Genomic DNA, 20931 nt, shown 5'->3' with positions numbered 1-20931 from the left:
TATCTCAAATTTTTTTAGCATTTCTATAGAAAAGATAGGTTCTTCCAATCTTAGGCTTCGTAAAATTAACTAACCATGTTCCAATCTTAGGCTCCATAGAATTAACTATGACATTACCATGAAGTTTTCAAAAACTCGTATTGAATGACCTGGCTTTTCTTCCTTGGGTTCCTTTGTTGCACCAGTCAGATAATCAAAATTTTCTTTCCCTTGAACCACCAACATTACTGATCGAGACCACTCTAAAAATTTTGTTCCATTGAGTTTATATTATTTCATTAGAACGGAATGCGAGTCACTTACAATAGACGCTAGTGGCTAAGAATTTTGAATCAGTTCAGAAATCACCTCTAATGTACTTTGTCGACAGGCACCAGTCATGGCTGTTTTAGCCATTAGAAAGAAAAAAATTCAAAAGAAAACCTTGCCTAATACCTTGTAATTAGAGATAAAAAACAATGTGCTCTAATTATTATTTTATTAAAAAAAATCCCAAATATATAAAGGAATTGATACATACAAAGAATCTCACAAAATCACGACACATTCTTCCAAACATAAAAACAAATAAAAGACAAAAAATATAAATCCTAACACATTAAGAAATTGATCTTGATTTGGTACATAATCTATCAACATTGGTACCATTGAGGTACGCCACAATAGCTTCTCATCAGTCAATTGTCGATTTAGCAATCAAACTCAGCATTTTATCCAACTACCATACTTTTGATCATGCTAATCAGCCAACTTCACTTGATTTACCAAGGAATTGAATGGAAGATGGTTTTTCTTCCTGTAGCCAATGTATTCTTCACATGATGTCCTAAGCATCAATTAACATTTTACATCAACATCACAATACAATATATATCGATCTACCATAAATTCTTGCTCCAACATCCCATTTGGCAATTCCTTTCAATATACTAGAAAAGATAAAAATAATAATTCATTCATGAATTATCAGTAGATGAATGCCATATGCAATGCCAGAGCCTGTGACCAACTCCAAATTATACACTTAACCTCTCTTTGTTCAAATCTAAGCAGGCTTCACTGAGTAATATACAGCAACGCCAACCACTATCCCAGCGATAAGCAAACTAAAAATCTTCAGCTTCAGACACTTAATAGGAAACCTGCTACTAAGATATGAACATGTCCACCTCAAAATGAAAGACACCCAAGTTTTATGGAGCTTCTGAATGGAAAATTCCTACAAGAATCAATTGAGCACACATGGATGACAATGAATCTTTTTATGCAGATCAATTTAAAAAAATGCAAGCTTGAATCAGCCCCATCAGAAATAATAAAAATCACAGTGATTTTTATTTTCAGTTAATATAACTGCTACAGATCTGACATGATAATTGTATGTAAAATGTACTTTCTAGGATGTGTTTGGTTATGTAAATCAGAGAAGCTGATGTATTAATAAAGCGATCCATCTGAGAAGGTTGGTCCACAGTTATAGCTTTCCTCATTTTGGCTCAAAAGTACCCACAACGCTCTCAAATGTAACCAAACTGTCACTGAAAGTTTCCACAGAGAAGCCCTGCATATTCTCACAGTAAAGCTTGAAGTTTGTCTCAATAATGTAATGATGCTAAAATCCTTATCCTAACAATTTTAAATATGAAAGAAACATCCAATTATAACTACCATAGAGCATATGCTCTCTCAAAATTGTAGATGATATAAATTACAGCTATAATTATAAAGATATTTTTTCTACACATAATAATCATATGAAGCTACATAATCTGCACCTTGATCAATACACAGCCATGTCGACAATGAACTAACATCTGAATTATCAAAAGATAAAATGGGGGAAAGAATATAGTAAGTGATCATATTTGCCTAAAATACAAGTCTTTACTCTTGCTTGAAAAACAAAGAGCACATAAAGAAATATGCACCACAAAATCTGCTTAAGTTACAGCTTTAGTTTCTGAGATATAAAAATTCTAAATTTTTTTTTTGAAGATAATTCTAAAAACAATTATAAAAATAATTAATCATCCAGATATGAGATAAAAGTACCATCAATTTTCTCCCATAATACTCTGACTTTCATGTTCTATTGTAAAATCCAAATGTTAAGGATCATATAAAATTTACAAGTTTCCATTAAGATATATACTACTTATGCATGCATGTACTTATTTTTTTTCTTTGGGTGGGTGGGTGGTGTTAAGAATGCAAGAAAGCAAACATACAAATGAATGCTAATATTTATGGATGTATGTGACTTTTTACCGTCTTGTGTGTTAAGAAAGCAGGCAGGCAGGCATGTACATACATATATACTTATTGATGCATGTATGTAAGCATGCTCGCAAGAATGTGTACATGTGCCTCTACTCTTTGGGCAAGTAAGCCCAAAGTGAACTCAAAGAAACCAAATTAACTGCTTGAATTTTGTCAAAATGAATCAATTCCAGGACCTTTTGGATTGACTTCAAAAATAACTAAATCATATCCAGTGTAATTGATTTTTTTTTTTTTTGGGCCACTAATGATGTATATATTGGCTATGGGTTTTATGATTCGTATGAGAACCAATCAAATTAATCAAAATAATTTTATCATTCCTTTACACATATAGATTAACATAGTACTTAAAATTTACCACTACGAGTTATAGGCTACACAGACTGTTTGAACAAATAAAAAAGAGAGGGATCACAGGAAAGCAGCAGTCTAGACTGCAACCCTCCTGGTGGCATCATCTGTTTGGGCAATTTCTTTCACTAGGTAAGCCATGATTGTTCTGTAACTGACTATTTTTGTAAGCAACTATGTAGATACAGAAAAAGAAAAGAAAAAGATGAAGATTACAGCTAAGAAGAGAGAAATTAAGCAGGATGATGAAAGACAAAAATAAAGAAAGAGCTCTCATAATTTAAGGGGTAAGTCAATATGGAATAAATAAGCATGTCATTTGTTGATTGGGAACACCAGGTTACATAGGATCACAACAACATTTTTCGTTTTTCAATTGGTTGTTTAAAGGATTAAGAGATCAGGTTTCAGACACTCATGTCAGTGCTTTAGTGTTTACAGTAAGCAAAATTGTAGAAAAGGATTCGTCTTTGTGAATAACCAATCAAAAAAACTAAAACTTTTTTAATAGAAGATCAAATCTATTCAGTTGGTTTCAGGTATAAATATTTTGAAGTTAGCTTATTTCATTTTCGACAAAATTTTAACCTAATTAACAGCCATTATTGCTGTATATATGCACAGTAACATGATTTATTCAAGACTTACAGGTTTCAAAATTTTAAATTTTAACTTACTACATTCCTTCACAAAAAGGGGTCATAAAAGAATTTTCTTGTATAAAATAATGTATGTGGCACACATTTGGTCATATAGTTGTGGTTACTGAGATATATAACATTCAACATGCTTAACGAAAGGCATAATAAGTTAAACCTTGCTGGAATCTTATGCATAATTTCATATAGGGCTATTTTAATATTTCCAATTGAAAATTTTCCTTAAGGAAATTTAAAAATATTGCATTTTCTTTGACAGTATCAAAATATCTTCTATTTTAGTTAAATGTGCTAATCCTAATCAAAACATGATACTCTTAAAAGGCTCTTGCAGCAATTATGGACACCCAGATCTCATGTCCTCTTCAAGAATTCTCTGGGGTGGCTCTTTGTTGTGGTAATTTAAAACATCAGGGCAATAGAGAGGCCTCAAACCCAGTTAGTAGTTACACCTTAGAAGCCCATTTTAATCGTACCAAGAGCCATCTATATTTAGCTTTACTCTTCCCAAAACAGCATCAAGCATCTCTAGGATGTTTTGCATCAGCTAGACATGAAATATATGAGCTAACTAACAGAGGCAAATAATCATTTCAAATATTCAACTACTTGATTGTTTATTTGATCATGGTGTCAAGATTCCTGAAAACACTGTTGTGAAAGTAGTGAATTCAGACAGACCTGAAAAAGAACGATATCCACTACTATTTCAGCAGAAAGCATGCTGAAGATTCATGTATAACCAAAGACCTCCCACAACTATGTCTAAAATATATAATTGATCTAACATTTTCCTAATCCATATGAGAGTACAAGTTGACCCAATTTGAGTTATTTTGATTTGATTTTATACAACATTAATAACCAAAGCAAATTGAAAAGAACAAAGAGCCTACATGACAGATATGACGAAAAAGGACTACCAACCTAAATGGAGCAGTTTTATGGAAATATGCATTGATCATATGCATGGAAAAAATTTTATCCTAAAACCTTGCAAAGCATACCTCTGGTAACTTCTTCTGCCAGGCCAGATGATCCACATGTAGCCTGACATTTGATGCAGCAGCCATCCAGAAACTGTGGTCAACCCCGGAATACACATTAGCAACTATGTCAAAAAGTGTTTCTGCTCCATTTTCTATGGCTTTCAAAATGCTTTCTTCTCTACTTTTGCGGTTCCTAGAAAGAAGTAATTTCTCTGTCAGCAAAAAAAAATCTCTGTTGTTTGTAGTTTCATTATGCTAGAGAATCAAATTGGCCACTATCAATAATTATTGACCTCATATAAACAGTTGAACAAAAAAAAAAAAAAGCTTAAAAAAATTGCTCGCAAGCTAACTCAGCACTGCATAACTTTCTCTAAAATACCTACGATGATATGTCACCATGACAAAAAGAAAAACTTGAAAAGACAAGTCAGTGATAAGAAATGCTAATTGTCAATAGTTTAGCAATAAAAAGAGATTTATGGGGTTCCAGGATGGATTTCCAAATGATTTTAATAAAGGAGTAAAGATTGTTTCATACTTAAGATATCCACAAAGCATGTTCTTTGGCCACAGATTGACTCTCCCATGCATGGAAACCAAAACATGTGGTGAAAGCTCTATAAATTTGTAACTTGTTTGGAAGTATTCCTGCATAAAAAGTAAAAATCTTCATTTGGAAACAGTGTTTTACAAATAGGCTCAAGTAAGCAGAAGATATAAGATTATTGCTCTGATAACTTTTAATTCTCTTTTCCTCTTATTTTTGTGTTATGATTTTCAGTCTATGGAAATCAGTTGAAACTGCTACTTTAACCAAAAAAAATAAAAAAAAAATTAAACAGTTGCAATCACTATCATGCATGAGGAGTTTCTAATTAAAACCAATATCCCTTTCCCCAATTGCTCTGAGCTGCATTCCAGCCATGATGCAGAATTAAGAAAACTGAGCTAGAACCATTTATTTTATGTAGAAGGAAGTAGAATATGCATGCATGATAGAAGTTGATAACAAACATGGTAGCATAAAGGAATATTCTCTAGAAAGAGAAGCAGTATACAAAGAAAAATTCTTAATACTAATGTTAGTGTATGTCTTATGACCAATCGGATTGATGTAAAATAATTTGTTATATTATGCATTAGTTTTATATAATAAGGCATTCTTTATCTTTGAGTATATTTTTATATTCATTACTTACTTCATAAAAGATAAAGTTCACGGAATAAATATGTTTTGCAAAGGGAATTACAAAAATATTGTAATTATGAGATCCTTGTTGCATAAAAGCATTATTCCTAAACTGTTCCTAGTTGATGCTTTATCAAGAAAGATAGATATTGATATATAAGCCTTTGAAGTTGATGCATGTTTATACTTTTACTTGTGAAGTAAGCAATAGATCTCATAAGTTGAAGTAAAGTATACTTGAGCTAAACATGTCAGTGCTTGTTACAAGAACAAATTCATTGAACATGACTCATTATGAGAATTTCACATGGTATACCACTTAAGTGTTTATGGCAATATTCTAATGTGATGTTTAAATAAGTGATCCTTTGACTTGAAGTTCATTATATAGCTTGCATAACAAGTTTTATACTTTGATACTACTCTTACACGGTCCTAACCAAGGACACTCTATAAGAAGGATATTAGGTATAGCATGAATCACATGGAATTAGAGTAATGTTCATGATAGGATTGCTCACATAGGGTGATCCAACAAATATCATACTGTTCTTGAGAAGAGGTTAATTAGGGAAATCTTTGGACAAAGTGGAATGAGGTTTTGGAGTAGTTTAAAACTCATTTAAAGAGTTAAAAGCTTTGGGTAAATGAAGAACCATAATGGTTGGGGCACATAGAATAGACACTAAACCATGCTTTAGCATTGCCAAGATATAGTGATGAAAAGGATTGAATTATGTGATAAGACCATGTATAGAGAGGTCAATCAAAACTATTTTACTCTTCTTAATATTTGGGTGGTCATGATACATGTTAGATGTCAATCTTGATAAAAAAATATGAAGTTGATTAATTAGAGAATTAATGATGAAATAAAGGGGTTTAACTGATCTAATCCTGAGTACATTAGGATTACAATCTTCATATTTATTGCCAACATATTAAGGACCTAGTGGGTCACACATTCAAAATAATTAAGTTGAGAAATTAAAATGGAAGAATCTAGTTGAACTTGATTGAAATAAAGTTTTGAACTTTAGGGACTTAATTGAAATAATTAATAAGTCCAAGAGGCCAAATTATAAGGAAGCAAAATACAATCCTATTTGGAATAGGATTGTGATAAAGAGGTTGCTGAATTTGCTCCCGAGCCTTCCCGCCCTCTTTATGTAGGAGAGTTAAGTGTAATTCATCTCAAGAGTCGAGAGAAATCACAAAAGGTTAAGAGCCAAAACCCTAGCTAGCACCAAGTCTCGGCTTTGGCTATCCCAAATTCTCCAAGAGGTTTACACTTTAATTATTTGTGCGGGTACCATGAAGGCTAGACAATTGGGTAACTGAAGGTTTGCTACAACGTAGCTAGATTCTTGAAGATTCTTGGATCAAAAACTCTAGATGACCACCAATTAGGGTTTTAGATATGATCTTGATTTTCTTGACGCTAGTATGAATGTACATAGCAATATAATGGTGTGATCCAATTTTTTGGGAATTAAATTTTAAATTTCAGTTGCTTAATCTCTGATCTTGCATAATTACTTCCCAATAACTAAAACAAGCAACAGAGAAGTAATTTATGCAAGAATACATTTACTATATGGCAGCTATCAAATTTATTATGGTATGACTACAGAAAATAAATTCCCAGGCAACTATTGCATTCTCAATATACCTTTTATGTTTTCCCATAACAGTTAACTTCAAATCCAATTTAAGTAGCTTTAGCTAAAGCTTAGTAAAATAAAATCAAACAGAAACTAAATATCAATAGTAAAGACAGAAATATGAGATAATGATTCTGATATGTATTCTACCATTGAAATAATAGGCTGAAAAAAATCATTAGGGCTTTTCTATGCACTTACAGTCATGTTTCCACCAGAAGTAATGTCCAAGGCAGCACTTCCTTGACTGTAACAAACCAATTGGTGTATTAGCAAGGGAGTTCCATGAAGAAAATAAGAATGAAGAAGAGAAAAGCCTATGAACAGTTCCATGAAGAAAATAAGAATTAAGAAGAGAAAAGCCTATGAACATTTATTTAGCCTCAGAATCAAATCATTTAAATGTGTTCATCGTTCAAGTAAATCCACACAACTTCTTCAACCAATTGTAGAGGAGGAATATAATTGGATGACCATTTTAGTATCTTAAAATCCATTGAAAGCTACAGACAAATCCCAAATGATAGCTAACAAATCATATGAGATTCATTAGATTGGATGGACATAAGTCAATTAACCCACACCATAGAGTTCACATCCAGCCGGACGGAACTGCTCTATTCATCAACCAAGATTAAATTTTTGATAAATTGAAAGAAAAAGCAATATGTTGTCATTTGTGAAAAAATTAAAGTCCTTAAAAGGCCTACCTCTACAGCTATTTCCAATAAGTATATCAACAAAATTTTGTGTCCTTTCCCCACCGCCCCTTTTTCACTTTTAAAGTGATGAAAGTTGAAATTTGCAATGCTATAATTGTTCAATTTGGTCACTTATCGTGGAGCCACTTATAGAATGATTTTGAAGTTAAAAAAGAAATGAAAGCATTAAGTTTTTAGGGCCTATGATGGATGAGTGTAGAATTTGTTCTCTTAAGATGGCTCTAAAATGTTTTCTATCAGACAATTTTGTAGTTAAATACTAATTACTAACCTTTCTAAATATAACATTTCTTTGAATCCTACAACATGTACCTTAGTGTACCTTATTTGCAAGAAACACTAGCAAAATCTTGTTAACATCTACTATAGCAAAATTTCATTGATACTTCAACAACCACTAAATTATGGTCTTTCTATTTGTTTCTTTTGTTGGATTTTTTTATTGAGTACTTTCATGTGTTTTGAAGTGTTTAAACAGCAATGTCAATAACCTTATAATTTTGTAGTTAAATACTAATTACTAACCTTTTCTAAATATAACATTTCTTTTAATCCTACAACATGTACCTTAGTGTACCTTATTTGCAAGAAACACTAGCAAAATCTTGTTAACATCTACTATAGCAAAATTTCATTGATACTTCAACAACCACTAAATTATGGTCTTTCTATTTGTTTCTTTTGTTGGATTTTTTTATTGAGTACTTTCATGTGTTTTGAAGTGTTTAAACAGCAATGTCAATAACCTTATAATTAAGCTCTCATTTCAAAACCCTAATGGTTAGAACTTCAGGGCTTTCAACTTGAAGGCCTTTGGTTCAAACTTTAGCAAGGATGTAAAGTTTATGGAATGGAAAAAGGTATATGCCTATAGCCGATGGCCAAATGAGACCCACATTTACAAAAATAAAACTCTCGTAAGTAAAATATCCAATCATATATGATTTTGAAAGAACGATCAGATATAATGTTAAATTTCTTGAGATGGATTAATTTTTATTCCTCATGATTTTGATAGAACAATGAGATATGAATTTTAAATTCCTAGAGATTAATGAATTTTGATTCATTGTTTTAAAATATATGATCAAGATAATGAGTTTTTTATTTCACAAATAATTTTTCTGCCCCTCAAGTTACTTAAGAAAAATATATTAACCTAGTAATTGATAGTAATAACCCCCAAAACTATTTTGAGCTTGACTAAAAAAATTAATATATAATTTTATATGACAGAATAATGTATGATATTTTTGGCTACTTAAATAATAATGTATAATATGATATACTATAGGTTGAAAATATAAATTACATAATTTTTTAGAATTCAGCACTTGCAATTTTAGTGTTTAATTTTAACTTTCAATCTAGTTATACTTAGCTTTTTAACTTTCAATTTTACACCAAACAATTTTTACAGCACAAATTCAACATAAAATTTTAGTGTTTATTTTTCATTTTTTAGTTTCAGTTTTATCAAAAACTACCTCAATTTAACCAATAGTAATATATACCCTTTTTTCCACCAAAATAAACATATGCAAACACTCATCTCGCCAATGTTAATGTCATATGTGAATACAAACAATAGAATTATGAAAATCTTGCTCTTCATGCACAAAGTATACAAGCAGCTTCTTTTAGCTTCTCTTATTTTTAGTATGCTATATAATACAATAATTTTCTACAAAAATCTTACCCCACACAATGATCACCCACAATTAATGAGTTAGTACTAACATCAAGCAATGCCACGTGGCCATCTGTATGTCCCTGAATTAAGAAGAATGCTTTTCTTAGATCGAGAAAAAAGAGCAGGTTGTGTATCCAAATTTCATGTAAAAGATAAAATACACCAATAATCACAAACCCTTGAAACAAAAGGCACTTTTGGGGACATTCATTGTATTATTAGGTGAACATGTAACCATTTGGTGATGGCAAACTACCACATACTAGCGAAGTAATGCACCTACAACTAAGTATTCTTATTATATTCTGTTGCAAATGGCGTATTAGTTGATAACGACCACTATGATCTTGAGATGGCAAACAAGAAACTGCAACTCAGTCTTCCTAATACTCATTAGACAAACCTCCGATAGAATGCCACTACTAAACAAGTTCTAACTATATACTTCATTCAACATAAGATAATCAATGACATTGTCCTATAAGTCTCATTCAAATTTTGACCCAAACAACATGGGATGAGCATGACAACTCCAATTATGCAAGGTAGTTTTCAAGAAAATTATTGTGGAAACAACTTCAAAAAAACTGTTTTGTCCCCTATACGTTCATAGTGTAGTTAGTTTGGAGTTTTGATCCTACATGGGAGTTATCACAGAATCTTAACATGTCTTAATTACAACCAAAAAGTCCTAACTCATAATAAAAAGATAGATTTTGTTTTAAATATTTCAAGAAGATAAACCTAATTGTTTATTAAACAATCTGATTTCAATTAGAATTTTGTAGCTGTTATTAAGTCACATCAAGTTTCTGTGATGATTCCCACGAAACCAAGTCCGTAGGATCAGAACTTGTTAGTTTGTTGTCTATTCTTTGTTGTAGCACTTGAACATGTGTTAAGGTAGGACCAACACTAAGGTGTCTAGAGTGCAAGCTAGCCATTTGATCAAAAAAGAAAACAAATGAACAATTTGAAGGAGATCAAAAGTGAAATGAGAAATACTGGAGCGAAAATGACGGTCAATCTTTGACCACCAACCAAAATATCTTCTTCTCCAGAAATTGAGGTATAGCCAAGAGACCAGTCACCTGTCATCATATAACCACAACTAAACCATGATCTTGAAGGGGAAGAATGATGTAGGTCAAGATTATCATTAATATTATTATATGTAAAAAGAATCTTAAATGGCATCAATACTTGTTACAATCATTCAACGAGCCATCTTGCTAGGATGTGGCATTTACCTATTAAGATGACTTCCACATTAAAGAAAGAAATCTATGTTTAGTGATCTTATGTTTTCTATAAATAGTTTGAGGAAAGTGGATTCAGAGTTGGGTCCTCCCTTTTGAAGCAATGTGGCTACCAATTACCTATTAAAAAAATTATAAGAAGTCAAACATAAAAAGTTTTCATTCCGAACAATCTAACCTTTTCCAATGCGACGCATGGTATTTTCATGTGCTAGCAGCATAGCATTAGGATTGCATTTTTGGATAATAGAAAGACCTGAAAATAAACCCTAAATCAGTATATCCAGTAACGACCTTTTTCATGATAGAAAAGACAAGAAATTTGAAATTATAGATATCCAACTAAGAGCATGTTACTTCACAATAAATAATCTCAATTGAAAAGGAAATGGCAATTCCTCAATTGATCATATAGCATTTTGAAATAACATGGAAATTGATATGGTTCCAAATACATCTTTTTCGAATAAGGATAAGAAGCACCTAAAATTAATAAAATAGTAGGGTTAGCAGCTTCATGGACCTCATTATAGGAGATAACTTTTGACCTCATAGTCATCCACGAGAAGAAGTTAAATTTTATGTACTTCAGAGAATAGATGCTTTGTTCTTAATAAAAAATAACAAATAAGGCATCATGTTTATTCACACCATTTCTTAATCCTATTAAATGGATCAACATAACCTAGAAAGTTATTAAAGACTAAGAAGCATACTATTATCAATTTGAAGCCCTTGTGTGGGTTAAATGGAGAGAAAAAAACAGACCAAGTCCAATATGCCTAAACAAGCTGGAGAGGGAGATAAATGACAAGAACATGAACAACAATTTTAAACTTACTAATATAGCATATGAGACAATTACTCGAGAGGCATGCTACTTTCCCATTGAAAGCTTGACACTGAATACTAGAAGATAGGTTTTTTGCCTATTTAGAAGTCCAATTAAATTGATTCCACTAGGAGCATTAGGACATGAACCTCACTATTCTTTGTTATGCAATGCCCATTTCCCCTTCATTTCCATTGCTCAATAGACCTTCAACCACCATATGTATTAGATTACTACCTTTTCATCAATAAAATAAACATAGATGACATCAAGAACTACTCTGTATTTATTTTGACCATTTTACCTTCGATCAAACTTCACTTTACGTAATTTGATGGTTATATCTATATCATTTTACAATTAAATCTAGAAGAGATCATTTCAAATAGATCAAATGGGTCTTTACTTCTAGAATGGCATAGATCACATTCCTATATTTCAATGTTAAGGATATTCTTTTCTCCCCAGAATAGTAATGAAATGTAGTAAAAAGATGGGAACAACCCTTACACATGGCAGACTTAACCATGAACTACATGCTAAAAAGCTCCCAATAATCTACAAAAAGTAACTGTGTCATCCATATCTTCCCCATTTATTATCATTTTAACAGAATATTGTTCCTTTTTAAGTTCTAAAAATGATCAACAAGGTGGGATAGATGGGTTTCCAGATTTATCTCATACATTCTCTTATTGTTCAACAGGCTGGGCAAGAAGGATTTCTGGAATATATTGCATTTGTTCTCTTATTAATGGCAAGGATTTGCCTTTCTATCAAAAATTCAGATAAGTGCCTTGCAACAAACCATGATCATGGTGAAAACTGAAGAATGCTCTAATGCAAAATCCCGTAGTATCAGTTAGAAGTACTTTTGAAAACTGACCTTCAACATGATCACGGTGGTGATGAGTAACAAAGACAATTAACTTTTTTGGCAAGCAAGCAACAATCTGCTTGAGCTGTTATAATAAAACAATAATGTCAACAACAAGTTAAGCTATAAGTAAAACATGAAAAATAACAACAATGAAATATCTAAGCCTACATCTGCTGTTGGACTAACATTACAGGCATTGAATAAAGTAGATTTATGTCAACAGTACTAAATGTGCATACAGCTAGATAACCATAAAACAAGAAAGTATATAAATTATTATGTTGTTTATAAAAGTTAACCATTTCATAATGATATGGAGTAGTTACTAAGCTAAACAGAGGTTCACAGTTTTAGAAGGCCATTTTCCTTTCCCTTTTTACTTAAGTATCTACCTTCTAATTTGTTTTGACAAAGGAGAAAAAGGAATTGCTCTAGAAATATTCCAATCCTGTGTGAAAAAGCTATGTCTCCCATACTGTAAAGCACAAGATTTCCCATACATGATCAAACTACGAAAATGAACATTATTTAATCCTACTAGATGCTAATGGAAAATAACTTCTATTTTGAACTGAAAGACCAGTTTAAATGACATCTCACAACTTTCAAAGAAGCTAAAAGCTTGCTTAGCATCTTTTGCATTTTTCAGAGATAATTTAGGAAATCCAGCTAAGAATCCTGTTTAAACTAATTCATGGACAAGCACACATTTTGATTTTTCAAGTAAGTGAGGCATTAACTTGGACAACATACTCCAAAGACAACCCGATACCATAGCAAAAGGTAACTCAGAATAAAAAAAGTTGGTGACTTGGTTCAAGGAAGTGGGGCAAAACCAAAGGTAACAAACGGTTATTTCATACCTCTTCGTGGTACTCATGTCGGCATCCTGGATCCACTATCAAGGCATCTCCATGAGAAACAAAGCTACAGTCTTCAGATGTATCTGAAACATTTTCAGGCGCAAATATTACCAAGTTTGTGGTATGGAAGGGCTTCACCGTCCTACTTCGCATAGGTACAAGTATGACTCCAGGAGGATACTCCTGAAAATGAGAATAAATCTGAGTCCACAAAGGCATTTTAATGTTAAATTCTGAATTAAAGTAACCACTGAAATTTAAAAATATCAATCCTTTTTTCTCGGTAAAATAAGATAGACAATCTTGAGCCAAGTCCTGTTTTATAAGGTAATATATATACATATATTAATATATATATAATATATACATATATATATATACATACATATATATATATTTGTTCCAAGAGGCAAGAAAGTATTCCTATGGAGACTTAATTTAAGCTACAGTAACAAATGAGTTTGACAGCCCTTACATTCATAAAGGAATCCTTCCATTAAAAATCCAGAAATTATTATGCATACATGTCATATAATCAAGAAAATATTTGTTATAAAGGACAACCCAAAACATACACACACAGATCAAAAATAAAATCACTGTTATTGACTTCGGCATAATTGATGTACATAACAGAGAATAGACAACTCCATCATCGTCCTCTGCTGTTTCTAACACTATGAACCACCGATATCTGGTAGCACACTAGTGGTTAAACATAAGCTCCATAAACTTCAAATTTGGACTTTTTAAAAATATATTGAGTTGAAAACTATGAAAATAGGTGCACATAAAAGCAAGCCTTTAGAATAAACTTCTGGAAAAACTCTTGTAACCAACTGGTTATCAGAGGCTAAATAAATCTGCATCCTAAGATTAACACTTAAAATGAAAGAGACTCTTTGTCAAATGAATCTTATTCTGCTAGAAGTAGGCACTGCACTTCTCATATTCATTTTTTTACTTGGAAAGAGTGAGAAGCACAGCTTAATCATCCCTCCAAGAAACTTGCCTTGATGGAGCAAATTTCCTCAAAGCATGAAAATAAAGAGCTGGATTTCTAATAATAGTAATTAAGAATCAATCGACTCCCCAGAAGTTATACTTCCATAAAATTAGGTCATAAAACCCTTAAATTATTAGTGTCTACACTTCATTCTTGCTTATAGCTAATACAGCATGCTTTGATAGATCATGGTCGCTCAAAACATAGCAAACCTGATAACGCAAGGTGGGTGGTAATTTCCTTGCTGCAGACTGCTTTAAATCATTTACAAGACCAACAACTACCAAAGGCCCTACACGATCATTACATGGTTTCACCTCCAGAAGCCAATTAAGACAGCTTTCAGTAGACATCCACTTACATAACCCTGAAAAAGCAGCAGATATTGTAACAATCAGTTGCTTGTGCTTTATAATGACAGCACATTCTGGTGACAGAATCAAAAAATCACAACCCACAGGATTTCAACATTAACATTGTAATGAACATTTTAGTAATCATGAAAAATGAAACCTGCCCTAGTTTGGCACTCCCCTAAATTGATCAATTTCACAGCTTTAACAAACTCACTCCTTCTAGCTCATTTGAAAAAAACAGCTAAAAACCAAACCAATTGTTTTTTATAACCGCACCTGAACCCCCTTTGTAGGTCAAGCTAATCAAAGAATTAAAAATCTTCATTTTATATTTTCACCGAAATCTTTCTCTTGTGCATTTCTTATAATCAGCAAAGACTTTCCACAAGAATTGCAAGCAGTCCATAAAAAATTAAACCAATAATATTAAGCTTGAAGCAGGAGTAATAGAAACACACCATGACAATTTTGATTTGCATCCAACAATTTCCCCATAAGAAACACAGTATTAACTGGAAACCCAGGTCCGAACTCAGCTTCCTCCACATACTTAAACAAAGTCCACTCCCCTACATCACTCACCTTAAAACTCACTTGCTCCAACACCTAGAAAACAAAAACGTTAACCACAATTAGGAATTAGACAAATGAAATTATTTATTTTAAATGAAAAAAAAATTACCCGATTAAGACCCAATTGGACATCAAATTTAGTCAAATCAATATTCTGAGAGAAGGATTGGGCGGCTTGGATAAAGATCCCAGAGTTGGAATGATTATGTTGAAGGTTGAGAAGCGTGGAAGGGAGGTCCCATAGATCAGAATCCACATAAGAATCGTACTCGTCTTGGCCGAATTTAGGCGGAGGATTTTGCTTAAGGAGGAGGAATTGGGCGTCGTTTGATGGGTTTTTGAGGATAACAGCAAGAACATGAGTAGCCATTTTGTTTGAGAAAAGAGAAGTGAGAATCCAAAGTGAGATGTTAAAGTTGTGAATGGAAGGTTAGGGTTTGAGGTAGAAGAAGTAAATAATGGAAGGAGACTGACTGATAGAAATTAGAAATAGAAATAGAATGGAAGCCGTTAGCTTAGTACGACTGAGAAAGCCGTTGGTTCTTTGGTTGGATGATGAGTGATATAACTTACCGTTATAGTTGGTGGCATGTTAAAAAAAAAAAAGGAATTGCCTTTGGTATGGTTGCTAGAGATTGAGATTCGTATCTCCAACGGGCCTCATTGTGGATCTTCGGCCTAATCCACCACAGGAGGAACACAAACACACGATGATCGTCTCAGTAATAAGAGGCTTTATATTGTTTTTATTTCATATTCACTTAAAAGCAAAATGCTAGCCACTCTTTTCATGTAACATTAAGGTTTTTTTCAACGTATAACAAGGAAAGGCAACAAAACATCTCATATACTTGCTCAAGAAGGATTATTAATATAGTAAGATCTTTTGTGGTTAGAGAAGTGTCCTATCCCAATATTAAATGCTATCCAAATTGATTGTAATTCGGTTCCTTGATGAAATAAATTGACATTTGCCTTAAAATTTATTTTTTCCAAAAGATTTTTTTTAATTTATTTCTCAAATTATCATTTTTTTTTCTTTTTTCACAAATATAGGATGTAATAACATCAAGTAGATAGGAATAATTGAATTAGTTTCATGAGTTAAAGAACATCGTAGTTGATAAAATTAAATAAAAATCAAATATAATGAAAAATCAAGGATAAATATTTCATTTTCACCAAAAAACATGAAAATTTTTAGTTGTAGATCTCAAATTTTAATTGTTTGTGTCATCGAAAATAATTTTAATTCTTTGTATCTTTTAATGTTTTAAATTTTAAATCTAATAATCCATCAAAATAAATTTCAAATGTTAAAAAGATGTCTCATTTTTTTATTCATTTTTATTTTTATTCTTTGAACATTAGCATCACAGAGACGATAAGAAAGAGAAAAAAAAGTGAGATTTGATTTTGAGAAATTATCAAATAATACTAGAGTTTTTTAACTTTATAAACATAATTAAAATGATAACATATATCCCTTAATATATATTTAAAAAATAAAAAAAAAACTAATTTAAAAAAAAAACATATATTACTATCCTAATCTCACTTATAAAATTAAAATATTTTACTATCAATATATTAAATAATATTTCTTAAATAGTGTAGACACTAAATTTTGTTTGAATTAATTCGAGTGTATTCGATTTTATACTTAATTTGAACATTTTGATTTGGGCCAATTAAAATGTTTTAATTAAATTAAATTCGATTGAACTTTATTTCGGATTAATCATTTTTAAATTGATTTAAGTCTTGCCGTAATAGTTTTAAAGCCGCTAGATGTCATTTAAAAATAAATGAACTCGTCATCAATCTTTTTTTATTATGTGTGATATATCATCTATTAAAACTTTACCATTTTAATAAAACCTTACAATTAATTAAAATTTATTAAAAAGATAATTTTAAAGTCTGCAAAATAATTTAAGTTCGAAAATCGGTTATACGTGAGGAAAGATTAGTACCCCCACAATATCCATTTAAGATGGTTCCAATTAATTATATATTATCCTTTTGATTTTGACAAAAAAAATCTTAATTTTGATTTTTAAAAATAATTCCTCTCTCTACCTTTACCAAGTCATTTTCATTTCCACTTTTATCATTTCACCCTTTTATTTCCTTTTTTTTTTAATTTTTAATTTTTTTTACTTTATTTAAAGATTAATCCATTTTATTTAAAAAAAAATGAATTAGAACCTTATTATCGAAAAAACTCTTAAAATGTTTTAGTACGTTAAAAATAAAAAGAGAATTTTTCTCACCTGAGGATTTTTTAGGAATCATTACTTGGATTTTCTTAGAATTCCATCTTTGAAGAGTCATATTTATTTTTAAAAAATTAAATGATATATACACGATGGAAAATGGTTAAATATTAAAGTACATGTCTTTTTTTTAATTGTTTATTGATTTTTTATTATATTTCTTAGAATTTTTTTTAGAAGAAAAGGAAAATTTTTATTGTATTGAAAATTTTTTATAAATACTCCAATATGTCGGTAGTATTTAAAAATATTTCTCACCTAGAGATTTTATAAGAATTACTACATGAATTTCCTTAAAATCTCATCATCGGGTAAAATTTTTATTTTTTATTCATTTCATCTTTTTTTAAAAAAAGAATCATTTAATAGTAAAAATTTTCACACATCAATAAAAGAAAAATAAATACTTATAACAATTTTTATGAATTTTTATTTCTATAAGCATTAGTAAATATTTTGAGATGTGCATGTTTTATAAAAATATTATTGAAATGAATAATGTAAAACCATCCAAATAAAAAGCCCTAAATATATAAAAATTATACCTCAAGCTCAACTTTGATGTTAAAATCCAAAATTTTATCTAACAAATCCAAGCACTAGAAGCCCAATTACCATTAAAATGAGCCTAAGAAGATTGGGTTGTTGAAGTGGGTTGACCAATGGGACGCAGGTTCATAGCGAGCGTGGGTCGAGTCAGCCCTTTGGATCATGGTTTACAACTACTTCCTTTTTTTTCTCTTTTCTATCTTTCCCTAACAAAACTACATCGTTTTGAATGCCATATAACAAGAAAAAGCCTTCATTTTATTCTTTAACACACTCTCTAGTATACCTATTCTCTCTCTACCCCTCTTACACCTTCAAAAATTCACCCACAACCTCCATTGTTTCTAGATTCAGGTATCGGGACCACCAATCACCCTCACTAATCACCGCTCGTTGGTGGTTTTTTTTCCAAATTTCACCAAATAAAATATTCTTTTCTTCAATTTTCTTGTTTTCTAAGTGATTTTCAAAAAAAAAAAAAAAAACCTAAAGTCTTAGATCTAGGTTGAAGGTCGACAATTCTTACCTCCAAAAGCCTAAGCTTTGCCACTCTGATGAGCCTTTCTTTTTACTATGTTTGGCCCCAAGGCCAAACTCTTTTTCCTCTAAAAAAAAAATTTTAGCCACGAAACACCCTAAATCACCCTAAACTGAAACCTTCTCATATGATTTTTTTTTTTTTTGTATGGTTGTTGCTTCCTTTAAGAGGAATGCAGTTTTTTTTTTGGTTTATGCTTTTTGTGGGAATAGGTTTTCTTGGCTATTTAACCGAATGGGTTTTTTTTTTTTTTTACATAGTTTTTTTGTATTTTTTGGTTGATCACAAAAAAAAAATTTTAAGGTGAGTCAAACTGGGCTATGGTGGTTCGGTTTACAAGAGAAGTGGTGGTGACAAAAAAGCTAACCGAGTGGTGGTGAGGATGGTTTTTAGCAGAGTCTTTAGTGTCTAAAAAATTCTCTCTTTTGATGGTAGTGGTTGTTCCCTCTTCTGATGGTAGTGGTTATTCTTTATAGAACAAATTAGAAATTAAAAAAATTCTTGATTTCTTGTGACTTCAACTTGTTTGAAGATTTGGTTTTTCTATTGCAAGTTTAGATTAATTTTTTCGAGGGGATAAGTAAATTGTCATTATCAAAAGGAGCTGGATCTTGGGAAAGGAAGATGGTAAGGGTGGCTGATAGAGTGGTTGATAGGATGGCTAAGTAAAAGAGGATTGGATAGTGTCGTGCACATCACCTTTCCAGTTTATGTTCCTTCCTCTTTTTTAATTTTATTTTTTTTAAAGATAATTAAAATTTAACAAAATTGGGTTTGAAACTTTGGGCCTCACAAATGGGTTTTAGGCCTTAACATCAAGCTTAATTGACAAATTAAATTAGATTAAATTTGGTTCACACAATCGAATCCATTCAAGCCTAAACTCACTTGAGATATCCAAATATATACAAATCGAGATCCATTTCAAATAATCCAGATAAAATTAGGTATCTACAGCTACTCCTTTTTCACATTTTTTAAAATTGAGAATAGGGCAAGATAACAATTTTGTTTGAACCTTTTACCTAAACTCTTTTTTTTTTCATTTTGATTTTTTTGGGATTTTTTTAATTTTGGATTTCTTTTCAATTTTTTTTGTTTTTCTTAAAAAACTCCTATCATTAGAGGCTCTACAACTTTTTAAAATAAATTAAAATAAAAACTTCTCTTACCAGAGGCTTTATAAATTTAAAATACTATGTGATAACTTAGAGATTATACCCAAAGATCTTACAAATCTCGACATTAAAATAAATTCAACTCGAAAGACTTACGAATCTATTTGGAAGACTTAGAGACTATACCCAAAAATTTTATAAATCTTAGAACTATAATAGATTCAACTTGAAAAACTTATGACTCTTGCTCTGAGGTTTTATAAATCTCAAAACTATAATAGTTTCAACTTGAAAGACTTAAAAATCTTACCCGGAAGACTTAGAGACTATGCCTGAAGATCTTATAAATCTCAATACATATGAATGCTCCTTTAAATAGAGGCATGACAACTTTGAAAATTTAAATATTATACTTGGAAAACTTACGAATTTTTCTCATCTTTGCTCAGAAGTCTTTAAATTTTCTCATCTTGCATATCTAAAAAAAATCTTATTGCTTTTTGTCTAAAGAAAATTTCTTTCAAATCTTTCAATCATTTTAAAATTTCTTTATTTAAAATTCACTTTCATTTTTGTCAATCATTTTTTCAAAAATTTTTTTTCTCAAACATTCAGAAAGACATCATTTTTCCCAAAACTTGCAAAATGATAACTATGATGATAAATCACAATTATGCAAATGCAAATATGTAAATTTCTACTTTAATGATGTGAATGTGTATATCCGTACCAAGACACAAATGCAAATACACTCTACAAAAGATGTAAATAAATTTTATGAACAAAAAATGATGCAGATGCCCTTCTAATGATACAAACACAACATCCTAAAAAAATGTTTTCTTTTATGACGCAAAATGCTAATGCTAAAAAAACCTTCTTTTTTATTTATAAAATTCTTTTCAACTCCAAATCATTATATCATTTTCCTTTTTATTCCTTCCCATCATTCCTTTTATTCCCTCTTCTATTTTTTTTTCTTTTTCTTTGTCCTTTTTTTTTTTTCATTATTTTTCTTTTCTCAACCAAGATTCACTGACTCTCTTTTCATTTTCACTTGTTTATTCACACTTTCACATCTAATCATGTTTTTGATATTTCATCACAAAGATATCTCATTTCATG

General features: G+C 30.9%; 1 protein-coding gene across 3 annotated transcripts; it reads right to left on the bottom strand.

Annotated features, from left to right (window-relative positions):
- Nucleotides 1-573: 573 nt before the first annotated feature.
- On the bottom strand, nt 574-15913 carry LOC111281951 (Metallo-hydrolase/oxidoreductase superfamily protein). 3 transcript variants are annotated; one of them, XM_089760839.1, is made up of 13 exons: nt 15432-15857; nt 15208-15355; nt 14606-14760; nt 13388-13570; nt 12531-12606; nt 10991-11068; nt 10559-10644; nt 9560-9633; nt 7340-7385; nt 4824-4933; nt 4301-4475; nt 1030-1219; nt 703-826 (listed from the first exon to the last, which is right to left on the bottom strand). In XM_089760839.1, the coding sequence occupies exons 1-12, from the start codon at nt 15690-15692 to the stop codon at nt 1046-1048; spliced, it is 1566 nt and encodes a 521-aa protein (XP_089616965.1). In that variant the 5' UTR covers nt 15693-15857; the 3' UTR covers nt 703-826; nt 1030-1045. The 3 variants fall into 3 exon arrangements, with proteins under 3 accessions (XP_022725521.1, XP_022725520.1, XP_089616965.1); XM_022869786.2 differs by having other exon boundaries at nt 574-1561; nt 15432-15913; XM_022869785.2 differs by having other exon boundaries at nt 574-1219; nt 15432-15888.
- Between the last annotated feature and the right edge of the window lie 5018 nt (nt 15914-20931).

The sequence above is a fragment of the Durio zibethinus genome, chromosome 5 (assembly GCF_047325235.1).
Source record: "Durio zibethinus cultivar Kanyao isolate XHJ-2024 chromosome 5, ASM4732523v1, whole genome shotgun sequence".
NCBI classification, from domain to species: domain Eukaryota; kingdom Viridiplantae; phylum Streptophyta; class Magnoliopsida; order Malvales; family Malvaceae; genus Durio; species Durio zibethinus.
This window is presented reverse-complemented; position numbering and strand designations above follow the sequence as displayed.

Coding starts and splice junctions, on each gene's coding strand:
- LOC111281951 (XM_022869785.2), bottom strand. CDS start 15,692: ATGGCTACTCATGTTCTTGCTGTTATCCTCAAAAACCCATCAAACGAC. Junction 13,571..14,605: donor CACCCACCTTGCGTTATCAG/GTTTGCTATGTT, acceptor TCTCATTTTCAG/GAGTATCCTCCTGGAGTCAT. Junction 12,607..13,387: donor GACATGAGTACCACGAAGAG/GTATGAAATAAC, acceptor TTATTATAACAG/CTCAAGCAGATTGTTGCTTG.